The sequence below is a fragment of the Podarcis raffonei genome, chromosome 2 (genome assembly GCF_027172205.1).
Source record: "Podarcis raffonei isolate rPodRaf1 chromosome 2, rPodRaf1.pri, whole genome shotgun sequence".
NCBI lineage: Eukaryota > Metazoa > Chordata > Lepidosauria > Squamata > Lacertidae > Podarcis > Podarcis raffonei.
Window position 1 is genome coordinate 59,610,375 of NC_070603.1, and position 19,463 is coordinate 59,629,837.

Here is a 19,463-nt window from a genome sequence, read left to right on the forward strand (position 1 = left end):
TCTCTATTCACTGGCCATGAAGGCTGAAGCTGCTGAAAATTGGCCTCTCCTGCTTTAAACCATTTTTACCTTGCATAGATATGAACATAACTGATCAGCTTCACAGAAAACACTTAAAACTATTAAGCGTCCAATGTGAAAATTCTTGAGGAACTATTAAAGGTAAAGGGACCCCTGACCATTAGGTCCAGTCATGACCGACTCTGGGGTTGTGGCACTCATCTCACTTTATTGGCCGAGGGAGCTGGCGTTTGTCCGTAGACAGCTTCCGGGTCATGTGGCCAGCAGGACTAGGCCGCTTCTGGCGAACCAGAGCAGCACACGGAAACACTGTTTACCTTCCCACTGGAGCGGTACCTATTTATCTACTTGCACTTTGACGTGCTTTCGAACTGCTAGGTTGGCAGAAGCTAGGACCGAACAACGGGAGCTCACCCCGTCGCGGGGATTCAAACTGCTGACCTTCTGATCGGCAAGTCCTAGGCTCTGGTTTAACCCACAGCGCCACCAGTGACCCTTCAGGAACTATTACGCAGGTTTTAATATCATCAAAACTGATTTGGAGCAAATGTCATATCCCTCTCATGCACACACATAGAAATCATTTCAAGTCCAATCTGTTGTGTGTAAAAAGAAGACGTAAGATTCCAAATTTGCTTGATAGCTTCCCCATGCCCAGCATTTTGGACAAGGGAAAAAGTCCACGTAGTTGTCAGGTGTTCAAGACCTGGATTTTTGCTATGCAAATGTGAATATACCTGACAGCTCTGAACTCTAACTTCGTCCAAATGCTGATTAGCTTAATTTTATTTCCTCTTTTGGGGTAAAGATTTCATGTCTTGAGGAAAACCATTTCTCCTATTTCAAAACCTTTTGCCTTTCTCCACTTCAGTGAAATGAAGTCATAACGCTCAGAATTTAGTTGCTAACAGCTAACAGATGATATGTTGAGCAACAGCCAGCATTTTCAACAACAACAAAAAAACTTTCAACATGAGAAAAGGGGTTTCTGAAAAATGTGTGAAACTGAAACCTTGATCCAAAAGAAATCTGAGAAGCATCTCTGGAAACCAAAGGAGGGACATTGGTATAATCCCATTTAGAAATCCCAGGCAATGCCATTCTGACTCCAGAAGAAGGATTTCATCTATTTTTATTTTGAAAAACAATCACACATTGTTCCATCAATGATTTACTGAATCCAGAACATTCTATTATTCTGAAAAATCTTAACCCAATCAGACTCAATCAACTATAATAGTTAAGACTTCCCTACGTTCATTTTCTTATACATTCCTTACAATCTTCCTTAATATCCTTGAAAGAGGACCACTTAACATTTCTTTTCCCTATGCACACTCCTCATAAAAACAAATAAATACCAGCCTTAGCCTTACAATTACAGATATTTGAAGAAGTTCAGTTCAGTTTCAGGATATTCATATGTTGGTAAACCTGTTTATCCAGTTAACTCCCCAACTACGTCAAATAACTGAAGGTTTTGTATTTATGCAATGTAATTTACATGGAACTATCAAAGCTGTTTAACAACTAGACCTTTTTGGGGTGTGTGTGTCTCAAAGTCAGCACTGTTCTTCCTCATCATTCATACTCAATCTGCAAACCACCCCACTTTTTTTACAGGAATCTCAAGCTGTGCTCCTATCAGATGCTTGGAGCGCCAAGTGAATCACTGCAATGCTATAGCCATGTTTGCTCTGAAGTAAATCATACACTGCATTCAATGGGGCTTTCTCTCTTAATAGGTTAGCTTAGGACCATAGCCCCCATAAGTAATCTAAAGAACACAATCTACAAGAGCTGAGCAGAAACTGAATTCAAATGGAAGTGCAATCTGCTTTTGGTGCCTGCTAACAGGAAGCCCAAGCCATCTTGATATTTTCATACCGAGCACCCTGTGTTCACTTGCTCTCTGCATATGTGTGTGTGTATATAAAATGGTGTTTCCTTTGCCTACCAGTTTACACTTCACTGTTACTCTTAACAGTTTACACATGCTTCTCCCCCTACTTTTAAATGCATTTAAACATGATTAGTCTAAGCACTGCCAGATGTTGCTTGCGCTAATGCAGCGTGTATGGTTTGGCTCGACTGGTTTACAACTCAGGACAAGTCCAGCGCCTTGGATTATGCTCTGATTTTTAGGGACATTTGTTATAAACCTGCATTTACACAAACTGGATGCCCACCATGCCACCCACCCACCTCTTGCATATATGAATACAAAGAGAGACAAACTAAAAGGATAACCTGACATTTAATAATACAATGTTGCAGATGGCTCTCCTTTCTTTGTGCTGGAGCAGCTGAAAAAGTTTGCAGGGAGTGCTGTGTTTGCTTATTAAAATGTACAGTGGTACCTCGGGTTACATACGCTTCAGGTTACATACGCTTCAGGTTACAGACTCCACTTTGCTTCAGGATGAGAACAGAAATCACGCAGCGGCTGCGCGGCAGCAGTGGGAGGCCCCATTAGCTAAAGTGGTACCTCAGGTTAAGAACGGACCTCTGGAACGAATTTAGTACTTAACCCGAGGTACCACTGTATCTTGTGCATATTAACACGTGAAGACAACATTTATGTATGGCACACACCGTCCCCCAACCTAATGCCAACTCCAAGAGACACGTGTTTTAATCTGTGAAGGCCAAATCGGTTCTGATACTGAACAAAAAGTGTCACATCATTTGTTATGAACTCTGAGGGAAGTTAATCTCTATCTCAAACATTTACACCACTGAATCTGTCAACAACGCTACAGGAAGGACTACCAATTCCGAATTTCCAAGTGCTACAACTGATGCAAAAGTCCTAAGTGGTTCTTTGCTGGCATCGTTAACACTAGCCAAGAGCACAGGAAGTGACTTAGGCCATTGGGCCACCTGGCTCAGTACTGTTGCCATTGACTGGTTTCAGGCAAAGGACCTTCCCATGCCTACCTGGAGATGCTGAAGTGTGACCCTTGACCATCCAAGGCTCTTTGATTTCACAGAAGTAGTTGAGAGGCTATCTGCATCCCAACCACAGCTCCCTGATTTATTTCATAAAATTTATATACTGCTTGATTGTAAAAACAAGCAAGCAAGCAAACAAACAAACAAACCCCAACATGGTTAATATGATACATTTCTTATTTACATCAAGAGGGAGGGGGACTTTTGCCCATATTAGGTCCATATTTATGTCACAGTCTTAAAAACCTGTGTTGTTAGCAAAGGAGTAAATTCTGTTTTAAAAGTAGAATAATTTACAGTGCAAATTTATACATGCCGACTCTGAAGTAAGACCTACTGAACTTAATGGGACTTGCTCCCAGGTATTGAGCAGAATTTCAGCCTTAATCACAAGGTCTTTCTCTTTCACTGAATTTCTATTTCCAGGGATAAGGTTAAAGATAAACTACAGTATTGTGCCACTCAGTCTAAATGTATTGATCTCTCTATATATCTTTATTGTTGTTTTTCAGTCTTGCTCAACCTGATTTTTCTATTTAAGGTAGACTACACATACACACAAATCATTGTGTAATGATATGCAGGAAATATGTCAAATGTTCCAAAGAATGCTGTCACTGTAATGGATTCTTCATTGTTTAAGAAACTTTTTGCTTCCTTTCCTTACCATGCAGTCTATAAATAACACTCCGAACTTTGAAATCACATTCTATGAATCAAATTATTTTTATGGCAGATCACTGTAGCTACAGCCGCTGTCCTTTTAAAAAAAGCAGTGTGCACTAAAGTATATATATTTTAAGAAACAAACATGATTGTCGTTTGCCTTTAAATTATTACATTCCTTCTGAAAAGAAAGAAGAGTGGAATGGCACTTCCACATAATGAATTCTGACAGAAAACATGGCAAGCACTTGGGATAACTGGTTAACTGCACTAACTGGATACGTTCTTATTTTTCAGGCACTCAATGGCTTGGGACAGGTTTCCACACAGAAAATGAATCATGATTAAATAGCAAGCAAGTGACTTGCTGGAGTATCTGAAACTCCACTCAGGGAATCTGGTGATGTCATAAAGCACGAGAACAAAGCATAAAAGTCGCCAGAACACCCAAGAGAGAGTTATGGTCTGGAACTCTAAAAAAAAAAATGCATGTTTTAAATTTTACAAAATGAATGGATTGGCAATAAAATACAGTGGTGGAAAAATGTTAATGGAGAAAGCAGACATTTCAAGTTTTCGCCCTACCTGACTTTTTCTAACTGTGGAACAATGTAAATCACAGCACCTTTTTTTAGGAGTGGGGTGTTATTGTATATCACCTGCTGTTTTATAAACTTCACTCTTTCCTAATTTGCTGTGGAATTATTTTTTTATGTAGAGCAGTCTATTGACAGAAATTCCCACAAGCTTCATTTCTGTCTACTATTTAAATTATGCCTGCCCATAAGCTTTCTAGTTCTTTTTCTGCATTAAGATAGATGGATAGACAGAGAGAAAGACAGAAAGACAGATCGATCAATAAATAGATAGATAAACTAGACAGACTGAAAAAAGAAAGAAAACGTAGTGCATTCAGATTAAACAAATCTAATAAAATAGAAAAAGAAGATTCAAAACTGCAGTCAGCATAACCAAATTCAGAACCGCAAGATAATAAAACACTGCAGCGCAGGAAAATAAATGACTAACCTAGCAGGCCAAAAGCCTCTGGAACAGGAAGGTCTTTGCAATTTATTACAAGGCCAATAACAAATGTGCTAAGAATTCCAGAGTCTAAGTGGTGCCACCACTGAGAAGACCCTCACCCATGTTCCCACAGTTGGTGGGGCACTGGGTTTGGACCTTTCCTGCAGGTATTACTTCACGGACAAGTTCAAAAATTCACAAGATTACCACAGAATACCCTACAAGTGTTAAACTATGGTTGACTGTACTTGACTTGATAATCCAGGCCTTGCTTCAGCTGGCTTTAAACAGCACAAGTTGATCCAGCCTCAACCAGTCCCCACATTTGAGTTTGTTAGTGCTAGTTTCAGGGTTATCTTCGATATTATGTCTTGTATCGAAATGCCAGAAAACAATGTTTTTGAAATGTGCTTGGGAAAATGGTGACTTGTTCAGCCTAAAAAGAGCTGACAAGAGACTTGCATTACATGACTGAAAAGTAATAAAAGGATCCTCTCTGGAGATGTCAGATGAAAAGTGAAGATAGGAGAAAACTATTAGATGACACAATGCCTTATTTTTCTATGTCTGTTTTAATACCAAACAACAGGGAAAACTACTCCAGATGTTTAGTACAAAAGATTTGTGGAAGTCCTAAGAGATCCTTTGCAGTCCCTTTGGTTAGGAAGCTATCAAGACAAAAACACTAGGTCTTATTTAGTTCTTATTTAGTACAGCCTCTGGTGTAGCTGCAAGACATGAGACTCTGCTAAGTGTCTGCAGGGTGTTTTCCACCTCTGGTTAGGAAAATGTATTTACTTATTTATTTAAAATAACTTATATCCAACCCTCTCTCCCTAAGGAGATCAGAGCAGCATTTATAAAAAGCAGTTCAACTGTACAAACTTATAAACAAGCAATAGAAAACACTCACATTCACAGTAGGGCTCAAAGCCTGATTAGAAACAGATGTTTTAACTGCCCTCCTAAGTGTAAGCAGTGAAAGAGTGACATGGATCTTCCAGGGGAGGAAGTTTCAGAGGTGAGGAGCCACCACAGAAAAGGCCCTCTCACGTGCTGTCACCTTTTGAACTTCTCAAGGACTAGCAAGAAGGGGAAATTATATTATAATGGCCAGTGATATGGGTTACAGCTAAGAAACCGCACAGCAAAATATGTCTGTGTGAGACACAGATTGAAGTGTGGGCAGGATGAAAGAAGCGTATGCCACAAAGAAGCAATTAAAACTTTTAAGGCACCATGGGAATCTATGCTTCTTTTAAATGAATATATAATAACTCCTCTGAAATTTGGAACTTCTCTTTCAGGTCGAGTATGAAAAACGGGTGATTATGAGCAACGAACAAAGTAGGCTAGCAATCTCAGAGCCTTGAATAAAAATGTAAATGTGAATATCCTGAGTGGAATTCAATGGAGTAATCGCACATGGAACAAGGTGAGCTTGTGCAGGAAGAGTCCCCCCCCCCAAAAAAAACAGATTTAGCATACATGCAGGACACACACGGAAAGGAAAGTGGGGGTGGGGGTGGGGGAGAGTCCCACTGCACTAGCGAACCTTGTTCTGCACATGCTACAACTTAGTTGAATGTCACCCTTTGCCTTCTTATATTGTATTTTCCTTGAATCTGGCAGTGATCTTATTGCCATTTCACCTTCCACTACAGATCACTCTGCTGTCTCTACCTGTTCTCTCAACTCTGCCAATCTCACCAACGATGACAAAGGAAGCTTCTGAGAGCACCGTTGGAGACAAAGGTGGCGTTGCTTCTTTTTTTATGTTCTGTAGCTGCTCCCTATCAGGCAAAAAGCGAGGGTCAGTTCAGAAAAGTCCCATGGGATACTGTGTGACCTTCAGCGATGCCAACAATCCCTTACTTTTTCAGCAGTCAGCACAACTCACAACATACAATAGAAATCTAGGCTCAGACCACACAAAATGAAGAAAAGGGAAAGGCCATGAAGTCAAAACCATACATGGTGCGTGATGAAAGTGGGAGCTGTAAGACAGAAAATTGGAGGATTGCAGACAATAACCTTTATTATAAGGTTGTGAGCAATAACTTTGGCAGCCTAATCCTCACAGTCACTTTAATGGAGCTTGGATTGGCATCGTCTTTTAAATAAAGGAGAGATGGGCAAAATATCTTATTCTGGTTTGGAATAAACATATTAACTTTTTATCACGATGCATTTTAAATGAATGCAGCCACCAGGGGAAACAGACAAATGCAAATGTCCTTTTCTGAGTTTTGCTTTTTAGGGGGGGAAAGTGTTAGACAGAAAACATAAATAGTAAAAAAAATAAATCATTTTTAAAACCCACAATAATCTCAGTTCCTTGGAATGGAAGTAATTAAAGGCAGAGAATCATTTTCTTTTCAGCTTTCTTTATAATATCTTCCTTGGGGATAATCTAGCTGGGATTGTAAGCCATGTTTACAAATTCCCAGGGTTCCCACCCTCCACAAAAAAAGTCTTCATGCTCTATTGTATTCTTCCCTCGCTCAAGGTTCTTCAGCTCACAGAAATGTGCAAATCTCTCTCTCTCTCTAAAATTGGTACCATGTCCTGCTCATTAACATAACTTGTAATACATCTCAGTTGCTAGTTTAGCTTGGGGTTTTTTATATATTAAAAAACACTCAGTGCAGGCTATTTTATAAAAGGCATGAAGTTTAGAATCTAAATATATATGTATATCATCTGAGTTACATAGTGATTACAATAACAGAAGAGTAGATGATACTGAGCTAAATGGACAAATACAGGTCAATACAGACAAGCTTAGCAACCTGTTTAAACTATACTGTCATTGTTCAAGAAATCCATTACTCCTCTCACAAGTAACTTCCTTAAAGTAGTGAATCGCCTAAGTACTGGGAGGGGGGGCTACACAGGTGGATTTCTAAAGTTTATAAACGACTTTGACGGATGAATTGAGGGAACGCTCATCAAATTTGCAGACAGCATCAAAGTGGGAGGGCTGATTGGAGAACTGGGCCCAAACTAACAAAATGAATTCAATTGGGACAAATGTAATAGGGACAAATCTATGATTCTAAGACTGTGCATGTAAAGTCAGCCAGCTTGCTTAGCCCTTAGTTCACTCTAGAACACTATTTTTTATAGTTTAGGGCATTTTTATTATATCCGCAAACTTACTTAAATTGCTCAAATAAGCCACAAAGATCAAGGACCATCAACTCTAATCTCTTACCGAATCCCTCCCCACCCTGAGAACTTAGGTCTAACGTTTCATTTCTGGATACTTAATCTTGCTGAAATCACTGCCATCTCTTTAGCCTGTTCTCTACCATCCTCTTTTTACAACGGTGCCACTGCTTGTACATAACACCAAGTCCTTAAAGCTATAGCATCCCCCCTCTAGTAATACTACACCTGAGGGCTAATTGTAATTCTTAAAGATCCTCGGTTCTGCATGGAAGCACTTCACAGAGTGGGTCTAACATCTGAAAACTGCTTGTCAATTATTGGTGCGCCTCCACTGGGTGCGCTCTTGCCAGCACCAAAGAAGTGTTCCTTAGCAGTCTTCACATGGTGGCTCTAACGTTCAGACAGACTCTTAGACCTCCCTTTGTTCAATAAGAGCATGCCATGTATAGCAGCCCCGGCAAAAGGAGGCCCTGCTGTAGTATATGGAGAGTGAAAGCATTATGTTCTAATTGCATTATTGGCCCCATTTCAAAAAAGCTGCTCCTGCAGCTGTTTTGACCGACGGCTCAGCAGCAAACCAACCCATTGCCCAATTATTTATTTGCTTATTTACAAAATTTCTAGACTGCCCTTCCTTGCACATATCAAGACCTCAGGGCGGTTTCCAATATAAAACAATAAAATAAAATATTTAAACCAATCATTAATAAAATGCAGCAGCACACGAAACACCCCCCAAAAAAACACACACAACCCCACCCCCCCTTAGAAAGCATTAACTAATTTCCTCCAAAGGCACAGGAGGAGAGAGATGTTTTCGCTTGGTGGCAGATGCCCAACAGGCTGGTCGCTATCCAGCGGGAGGGAATTCTACAGTGGGGGTGCCACAACAGAGATGTACAGGGATGAGGAACCTCAGGCCTGGGAGCCAAACCCTGCCCTCCATGTCCCTCTTTCTGGCCCCCGAGACTCACCTCAGATACATCCCCTCTCCCCTTATCATCCCTTCTGCATATCCTACTTGAGTGGTTTTGCCTGGCTGAAATACGTCCTTGAATTCTGGTAACACTTCCTGCTTGCCTGGGCAGAGGACAGAGAGGGCTGTGCACAGACACTAGCCTACCGCACAAAAGGGGAAATCACATTCATTGCTTTGTTCACTTTTTGCCTCTGGTCCCAGCCACCACTGGCATGCGGTACCTTATTGTTGTGGTTGTAGGTTGTTTTACACCATTATTAATAAAGGGAATGTGGTCCTTTGGCTGAAGGTTCCCTAGCTCTGCTCTAGTGAATGGCTTCAAGCTAATGAAACTTGCTAGTGGCAAAGCACATTCTTTTTATTATTATTATTAATTTTTATTGGAAATTTTATTTACAACATAACATAACCCCCCATACAGAAATCCACCCTCAATAAATATGAACATAACATACAATGAGCATAACATACAACAATTCAAACAACCAAATAAAAGACTTCCTTTATCCTGTATCTGGCCTCCTTATTTACTCTTATAAACTGTTTCCTTTATGAATAATTATGAAGATTTTTCTAATTATAACTTAAATATCCACAAAGTCTCTGGCAGACATTAATCGAAACAAGTCCAGGTATGTATTTTAGGGCACTGTGAAGTATTATCTACATTTTCCCCATGCTTTTTGAAACTCTTGTCTAGTGTGCATTATTTTGTGCATTTTACAGAACAGTTAAAAATGGGGGGGTTTATACCAGGTTCATACGGTTGCTGTTTTTAAAAAGTTCCCCTCTTGTCGATTACAATGCAAGTGAAATACCCATGTCAGCTCCAGGGCTGTTTTCGCTTGTACCCCATGCCAGAGGAACAAGGGGACTTTGGAGCCTGCAGGCCTTTCGCCTCTTCTGACATGACGCCAACATGCCTTCCAAATGGCTACCATTTGCCCTCCCTACTATCTGCATCCAATTTAGCATCATGGAAGGCTCAAACAAAAGTCAACTAATCTTACCAGGAACCCGTGATAAATGCAACATAGGGTTTACAGCTGCGAAAGGTATAGTGCAATGTTTCCAAGACACAGAAATCTGAACTGAGATGCAAGATCGGTAGTTTGGATTTACATTCATTACGAGGTTAATGTTGCTGCAGATGCAACGTGCCTCAACCCACTGCTTTTACATTCCGCAAATGCTCTCTCACGTTTGCAACTGATTCCACTGAACTGCCTTGGCTCTTGTCGAGGCAAACTTACCAGTCAGGTATTCAAGTACAGCTGCCATATACACTGGAGCACCGACCCCAATCCTGTACTTCGGATGACCTTTCTTAATATAACGGAGCATTCGTCCGACGGGGAATATGACCCCGGCTTTTGCCGAGCGAGAGGTCTTCGTCGACTTTTTCTTCCCACCCCTGCTGGACATTTTCTTTTACGTGGGTCTGGGTCAACAATCTAGAAACTAGAAACAAAAGGGGGAAAGGGTAAGGTTACAAATCAAGCCTAAGACAGTTGCTTTCAAATGGCGAACGATACCTCAGCAGTCTCTTAAAATCGGGCCCACAGGCTTTCAACTGCACTGAGTTGCAACGCTGCCATACATCACATGGAAAGCTGCAGTGCTACGTTGAGAGGAAGGGCTTTTAGTGCCTTATCTGTGCCTCTAACACATAAAATTCAAAGAGATTTCTGTGGGCAAGGCTGATCAGACTGTGTGTCAGAGGACTCTGGCACTGGGTGCAAAATCCAGCATTCATTCTTTATGGTTGTATCCAATGGGGTCCCTCTACAGACAGAAAGCTCATCGATCCAGCAGGGGTAGAACAATTTATTTGTTTGTTTGTTAGAAAACAATATAAACACAGGCTTTTTTTAAAAAAACCCACACACAAAACATTTCTGTTTACAATTAACAGTTATATACTAACGAGGTTAATAAATCAGAAATGGAAGTTGAGGGAAGTCCAAAAGGGGGGAGGGAGATATGTTATGTAAGTTGTATGTTATAAGTATATTTGTAATGAGAGAAAAGAAAAATAATATATATTTTTTTTAAAAAAAACAGTTATGAAGGTTGGGGGAGGAGTGAATATGGATGCTTGCTGATTGAATGGAAGGTAATTTTTAGTATTTCATCTCTCCATTACACCTGACAAAACAAATTTCATTTTTGTAAAAAATAAATAAAAATTAATGCCCTGAACAGATGACTTTATATTGATCAAGATGTTAAACTTTCTACTCTTTTTTTTTAAGCAAATGGTAATTTTACAGTACTAGATACAGTAGCAAATACAGTTTTTACATTGTAAAAACACCAATGACCATACAAAAATAAACTCCAATAATATTTATAAAACATGCCTGACACTATGCCAGCGCTATTCCCAGTCATCACCCAGGTTAGGAGAACTGCTTGGACAATAATGTTATTTTTTAACACACTGATGATGCAAACAGAATTGTTCCCAGATTTTGTCTTTCTGGTAATGAGTGGATTATCTTGCCTGCTGTACTCACAAGTATGTCCAAACTGAATATTCTGAGAAAAGTAACCATCCTGCAAATATTGTATCGTCTGCTGTAGCAACTAGTCCCAGATGTGCTGGACTAGCGGTTGTGACAGAAAGACACTTTGCACACGCTCAAAGGAACTCTCGTCCTTATTATCATTTCATGTTCTTGAAAGAAGACTGGCAAACTACCCCCAGCATATAACACCTTGCTTGTGGGATTTGGCCTGGCTGCCAGTTTGCTACTGGGCGTTGGTGCTGGTAGGAAACCTTGAGACCAGGTTACTTCAGAGACCACATTATCCCTTATATAGTCAGTAGATTGCTGCAGTCTTTGGGACAGTTTCTCCTGCACGTTCCAAACATCTCAGAAGCCTGCTTTGCAGTAACTCAAAGCAGGGCTTTCAATGTGATGGCCCCTGTTCTGTGGAACAGCATCCCTCTTGAGATACGACAGGCACCCGCTGTCTGCATTTTCTGGAAGCAACTGAAGACATTTTGGTTCTGACAAGCTTTCCCTGGATGAATTGGGTCTTTACCGTGAGTGCCCACTTGTTAGGGGTTTAATCTTGCTTTAAGTGCATTTGTGTTTTTTTTATGTTTTCAACTGATTTTAGTTATTTTATGTGTAAATAGCCTTGAAGTGGTGGTTTAGAAGGTGATGATGATGATGATAAAAATAAAAATAAAATGCCATGTAAGGCTTAAGGTCTCAAGGTGGAGTCAAGAATGCTTGCATACAAAAGTACTGTTTTGTTTGTTTCTCTCTTTGGAAAAGGGAAAGGATTGCAATTAACTGCCTGGGATTTGAAATTGTGGAATTTATCCGCCTACAAATCACAGTCGTTTTCATTCCATTCCCCTGCAGGAGTTTCACAAACTCCAATCTGACAACTTCCTTCCACCAGCATAATTGGACTTGACACCGGGGAATGATGGCCAGCAATCGCATGCTAATTTACTACCATCCACAAACATGTTGCTGATCGTTCTGCCGAGTGTCTGTCATTCTCAAGTTGTGTTTTTGCAAGGGTATGTAGGCATTAAATTAAAATGTTAAAAAGCTCCGCAGAGAGGGGCAGTTTACAAGCTCAGAAACCGTTGCTCTTCTGGGAGCTGGTGGTTTAGAAAGCTAGTCCAAATTCCTAAACCTTTGATTTCCTGTAAGAGAAGCCTGTAGTGGCTTTTTCCTTCACCCCTATGGAGATAGACAGTTTTATAAACAATGTTTTATAAGCCAAAGGAAACCCCAACGGTGTGTATTAGCCATAGGAAAACCTCCTCGTGACCCAAAGCTGGCTTGGCACAAAGGGGTGCTTTTTCACAGTATCACCCCCCCCTTTCTCAAACCAATTCCCCCTTCACCTCCTTGCGATTATTAAATCATCATGTCTAGGTTCTGAATTCTTTCTGCTTGTTCGCTCCATTAGCTATTTGTCCCCACCTTGCTCCATTGCGTTCTCCCTCTCCCTCCCTACTTCCCCCTGCAACACAAACCTATCAATATATGCGCCAGGCACCTCCGATGGACTGACTTCCAAATGAAGTGAAGCAAGCCTTACTTTTGACATTTTGCAACTTTTGCTACTATGCAATTTCTGACCTGTGCTAACGTGTCATGCAGGCTTTTAAATACACTTTCAGCTATTACATAAAACCTGTCTAAATTTCAGACCAGGAGTCTTTTGTCGACTAAGAATATAAATTCCAGCGTCTATTGATTCCATCCTCCCACACTCTTGTTAACCTCGATTCCTAGACTTCCCAAACAAGGAGATGAAACAAAGAGAAACGTGTATCTTGTAAAAGGCAGCCCATAAGGAAGTCTACCATTTGACACATCACGTCGGCCCAAGGCAACTGATAGGATGGTGGCTAAACACAGGTTTGCCTCTGTTCAAACTCCCATACCCGCAGTTTTTAGGGTTACTAATCATACACCACAGTCCTAGGCATATCTTCTTAAAAGCATGCCGCAGAGTTCAACATGGCTTACTTGCAGGTGTGTCTAGGAATGCAACCATAGCTTATTACCACATGTGTTCAAGGTACTTTTAAGGAAAACGTTGTGAAGAAAAATGAAGTAAAGATATAGAAAGCTTTCCCCACTTTCCACTTTTCCATTCCTTAACTTGGAAAAACAACCCAGGAAAACACACTTTCCCTCCATATGGATCTTCGTAGGCCTATAACTAGCAAGTCTCTATTAACCATCTGGCTAATTATGGCTTCTAAGATGGCCCTTAAAAATATGTATAAACCACAAAAACCCTGGAGAGCAGAGCATTCTCAGACACTTCATGTCCAGTTAATGGAACACAAATGGCCAATTAGCTAATAATATTTTACCCTGGAATTTCAATCTGGAGTTTTCAATGCGATTAAAAAAGAAAAAGGTCCTTTATAAATGAAAAATTAAAAAAGATCAAACATTTGCCAGTCACTGGAATAAGCCACATTGTTACAAACAGTTACAAACAGAGATGTCACAAAGTGTTATCTTTTTATTACTAATATTATTGTTATAATGTTATTTGTTATTCACTCCATGATTCAAAGCATTTAAAGCATTTTACCCGGGTCTTCAGTTAAAAAGGCTACCACAGTGGCTTACGTACGATCAATTAAAAATTAATTATTATAATACAGTCCCTGTCCATAGGTGTACAGTCAAAAAGTCACAACACAAATGGAAAAAGAAGTGGGGAGGGAAGATGATGACTGGCAAACTCAGACACCCATGCTCAAAGTTACATAGTAGATGCTTATAATGAACAGATGAAACAGATCCTGCATTGTTCTTACGAAACCACAGTTTAAACAAACCACAGTTCCCTGAGCTTGAATGTGACATTTATAATAGAAAGGGTGCTTTTGATCTCTGCAAGATCACAGAAGAGGAGGAGGGGAGAGAGAAAGAGACTGTTTGAGCCCAAAGTTTGTGCACACTTGGTTCAGGTAATGGAAAGCCATTGTTTCCAGTTACATCTGAACAGGACTTAGTGATTTATGTGGCATGGGTTATGTATTCCAGTTGGCCCTTCTGGTAGATGTAGTCACATGTATTTTTTAAGCTGCAGGGACCTTCCTCTCACAAATAGCAGTCCTCCTCTGCTAATTTAATGAGCCAGGAAGGACGGGGTCAAAGGAGCATGTGGTCGGACATATTGCCGCCAACACCTTGTCCACATCAGTGGATTGCACGGGATGAAACTGATTCCATAGCACACCCTCAATAGTGGCACTGGGTACTTCAACCAGAGCTGCAACAAGTGCAAAACCAAGAGAGGATGCTTGGGAGCGACTTTTTTCATCTCACTTTTCCATAGCCCAAGACCTGTCTTCATACCACTAAACAATGGATTAGCATTTCATCTGAAAAATGCCTATGCAACCAAGGTTCAAACCATCTAAAGCCCTTCTAGAATCTGCCAGAACTGATCATATTTCTTCCAAACAAAAAGAGGGAGGGCAGTTAGACAATTTTCTCGAGCTTTTCTACCCTTCCCAGTTTTCCACTTCTTGAAAAGCTAGCACGGTTCTTTGTCAGAGAAGCTACTGGCAGGAGCAAGGGAGAGTGAACATACCTTCTCGTTTTTCAGAGAGATGAAATAGAAATGGCACACACCCAGAGAGCCTATAACTTCCATCAACAGAGTAATCCCTGATGAGAGAGCTCCTCTAACAAGGAGAGGATGCTATGGAATTCAAAGCAACCCGGGGGAATTCCTTTTTGTGATGATAACTATCAAGGGACAATCTGACAAAACTGATGGCATTAACAGCCTGTATCATGAACCTGAAACACACTGAGTTTTCTTGTCTCTCAAATCTCTTAAGAGCACAGAAACCTGCTTCAGACCAGATCAGATCATCTGTCCATCTAGCCCTGTTGTCACTGGCAGGCAGCAGCTCTGCAGGGTCTCAGGCCAAGGTCTCACCCTTCAGCTGCTACCTGATCCCTTTGGCTACATCCTTCAAGGATTGCATATGGAATCTTCTACATGCCATGCATGTGCTCTACTACCTAGCTAGGGCCCCTTTTTTTACTGGGACCATAAGGTGTGGAGGAGGTTTACTGGAGCTTTCACTATTAACCTTTGGATCTCATTTGAAACAACAGAATGGATGGAAACACAAATTTCAACATCGGAGAGTGACATCAAGTTGGTCCTTAGCATACAACTAATCACAATAAATCTTCTACGCAGCGCGTATGGCTGCATTTCCCAATTGCTTCGCCTACTCTTCATTTAATTGTGCATGACTTCCTCTTGAAGAAACAATACTGCGTGTGAGATACAGCTTCCGTGCAGCTTAACAGATCTTCTGCAAATTGGAAGGGTTTCCTCCCCCCCCATCCCCACCCCACAGAGCTACAAATAGCTCCAATTAGTGTTAAACAATAACTAGGCACCTCCGGTAAGAAAATGAACATGCTTTATGTATGGAGTAAGGTATACAGGCAATTTTCATAAGCAGATTAATCAGCAATCACAGAATTACTGCCTATTGGAGGGATTTGAATGCATCTCTGTATTTTTATTTCTCCTTCCTTTCTTTTTAAATCTGGATGAACAGCCCAGCTCTATACACAGGCAAGAGCGTTCGGCACAGAGGGAGCCCCAGGACCAGCACAAAGCAATTCTTGACCTGCTCAGCCTTTTCTGCCGGCTCAGCAGCAGCCACTGGTGTAGGTATTCTGGTGCCTGCAATTTGGCAAAGATGGAGTGCAGAGAAGGGGGCTTCCAGTGGGCCTTAGCAAAGCAAACCATGAGAGCAGCCATAGGAATGGAAGGTGGTGGAAGCTGAAAGGTCGTAAGCACCGAAGCAGAGCAGCCCTGGTTTTCATTGCTTCATTTAGGATTCTGCTACAGATGTTGAAGTCACAGTCTTAACAGAGTATCAGACTGCTATGTAGTTAAAAGGAACAGAAGCAGCAGCAATCAGACTATTGGTCCATCTAGCTCAGCCCCATCCACACTGACGGGCATCTCCAGGGGGTTCAGACAAGGGTCTCTCACAGCCCCACCTGGAGATGCCAAGGACTGAAGCTGGTACCATAACACAGGCAAAGCAGATGCTCTAACCGCTCAGCTACGTCCCTTCCTCTAAAAATTCCTGTAGCATGCTCAGGCTTGTTGTCACTTTCTGGATTGATTGGGGAGGAACACACTCTTACTCATCCGATCTCTGGCCACCAAACCTCACTGCTTACGGAAGGCTGCTGTGGCTGCATGTACTTCTGGGCCACTCATTTCACACCGGCTAGGCTAGCATCTGACTAACACTTGGCAAGAGGGTCAAGCAAATGCCGATCTGTAAGAGGGTCAAGGTAATGGCTGGCTATTAATAGGCAATCAGATGCCAAGTTGATTTCAGCGGAGCAATTAACATTCATCCTAATAGGTTTGAGGCAGAGGCTTGCCTGGTCCAAGGTAAGCATGCATATGGACAGTAATTGCCTTCATACACAGATGACAGATTTCGCTAGATATGTATAATGGCATCAATGGGGCATTCACACTAGATAATGATCTCCTGGGACTGGATAAATGCCAAGGTGAACTAGAGAGGCATTTGGTGTGTTTCCTTTTCCATCACCTTCTCTTCACTGCCAGCAGACAATGTTTTGTTTGCAACCATCAAATACTATTATTTCAGCCTCACACATTAAAGCTGATTTGCCCCACTCTTTCTTCAAGCAGCCCATGGCAGGAGATATGAGATTATCCCATTTTATCTTCACAAACATGATAAGGGCAATAGCGACTGGTGTATGAGGGCAGAGCTAGGAAGCCATCCTCTCGACACCGAGGTCGCTGCAGCTTACCTGGACAGCAGTGGGGTGGGGAAGTGGCAGAAGTCAAGGCTGTGCAGACGCATCAGTGGAAGTGCTGCCAGTGCATCTATGCAGCCCTGACCTCACCACCTGTACCAACTCAGCAACAACTAGGTAAGCTGCAGCAACACTGGATTTTGGCGGGGTGGGGGGCAGCTCTGCCTCACCACACCGGCCACTACTACAAGGCCAGGTTCAAGGTTCTTGTCTTAATGCAAGGCCCTTGCAACTTGGGTCCAGGATACCTTGAGGACTGCCTGGGGGTGGGGGGGTCGCTGTTAGTTTCCCCTCATGGCTGAGAGACATGGCTCGTGTCCACTAGGAGCTGTGTGTTCAGTAACGTGGGCCCAATTTTGTAGAACTCCATTGCAGCTGAGGTCCAGCACGATCCCTTCCTTTAGAACTTCTGACACCAACTGAAGACATCATCATTCCAGAAAGCATTTTAACTTATTTTTATCTTTGTTGTATTGCTGAGTTACTTGTATACCACTTAGAAACAGTTGTAATTAAGTGCTATATAGAGCGCCGCAACCCCAGAGTCGGTCACGACTGGACCTAATGGTCAGGGGTCCATTTACCTTTACTTTAGCTTGTCGAAATAAATATAAACAATAAAAATTGCCTCTCTCATACTGTGTTTCATAGCCCCCATTGCTCCTCTTGGCACTTACCCACCTCTCCATTCCCTGAACTTCCCGAAGGCAGGGACAGAACAGGGATAGCAACACTGGCACTGCACTATAGTCAAATACAGCTTCGAAAAGGGCAGCCCTGGCTAACCAGGACTGCATTAGACAAACTTTGGATACTGCTCTTTTTCTCCTTCTGCCAGTTTTGGCTTACACCACAGTGCTATTTTATGGAGACTGCACATGAAGGATATGGGATAGTTAAGGGAACAAACCCTGGACATTCTATCTATTAAAATCAAGAAGACTTCTCCCAAGTTGGCATGGAAAATTCAACATAGAACATCATCAGTACAAAATGGCTGAGATGCAGTAGATGACCATTCGCTCCCTCAATAGGCGAATTTCTCCTGTTTGTGGCTACTATTTTAGCCCAAAGGGGCTGTTCAAAGGAAAAGCTCCCACATGTTCAGCAAACGTTTGAAGTGCAAGAGGGACTGCCTCACTAGCCTGACTCACAACACACCCACTGGCGGCCTCACATACAGCATCTGTCCAAGTGCAAAGGACCCCTTTCGGGTGTATGCTGCACATGCAGGTGCCAAAGGGGCCTGGGCCACTGGGTGTATCAGCATCAGGGGCAGGACTAAAAGAGGCTGCCTTTCTTCCTCTTCCTGCATTTACTTAATACTGGAGAGGTTTTCTTGTGAGCAGTCCTACAGCTGACCTTGAATCTGCCATTTTTTGAATCTGTACTGTCAGGGCTTTGCAACAGCTCCTCATTTATTACAGAGCCAGATAAAAGTTCATTTTGGTTCAAAGTTAATATTTGCTTGCTTATACACTGTGCGAAGAAGCACAATATACAACGAGGGTGTACGTTAATTTCCTGCTTCCATGGCATGTAAATTACAGCAGGAACCTTGACTTAAAATTTCTGTGCTTTTTGGTTCAGGAGCAAAATGGCAAGTACCTTAACTCTTCTATTTGACCAAGGAGTGGAGAACCTGATCTGTATCGACCTTCTTCATATGGGAAGGCTATTCCACCTGAACATGCATAGTGTAGCTGCTCCCTCCTATCCTACCCCACTGCGCCAAGTCTCTGTGCTTCCTCTGTTTGCTGTCCCCATCTGCAGGGATATGATATTGCCATTATAACTCTACTTTGGCTGCAAATAGCCTGAGGAAGGTAGCCTTGTGCTACACAGATCTGTATTCTAGAACCAAAGCATGTTCAGTTAAAGTCAGGCTGGGCAACCTCTGGCCTGCATGCCAAATTTGCCTCAACCAGGGCCCCAATTTGTCCCATGGTGCCATTTCCATGAAACCACACCTACTAGCATCACACCTGACATGACTAAGTTCCCTGTGGGGAACTGAGGGGAATTCAACTGCACAACCCATCCCTGCAGAAAGCAAGCATGAAGTCACTGCCTATCAGCTGATAGGCAGTGGCTTCAAGCCTGCTGATGAATGGCACTTCAAAACACCACACTGGGCTCATTGCTAATGTCACTGTGACATCATGTAATTGACAGGTGGGCATCCTGCTCAGCTATCAGATTTGGCCCCCTGAGAGGCCAGGTTCTCCACCCCTCAGTTAAAGAAAAGAGTTAGGGTACCTGGACTTTCCCATTTGCTCATGGACCAAATG

The 19,463-nt window shown here is 42.0% G+C and overlaps 1 protein-coding gene across 3 annotated transcripts in view; it reads right to left on the minus strand.

Moving 5' to 3' along the window:
- LOC128407890 (core histone macro-H2A.1) overlaps positions 1 to 19,463 on the minus strand; it is a 43,781-nt gene that overhangs the window by 21,518 nt on the left and 2,800 nt on the right. For all 3 annotated transcript variants that reach the window (XR_008328928.1, XM_053376851.1, XM_053376850.1), the window contains exon 2: positions 10,075 to 10,282. Coding sequence is in view for 2 of the 3 variants with exons in the window: in XM_053376851.1 (XP_053232826.1) it covers positions 10,075 to 10,246 (172 nt within the window). In the remaining variant the exon portion in view is untranslated. The remainder of the gene's footprint in view (positions 1 to 10,074; positions 10,283 to 19,463) is intronic.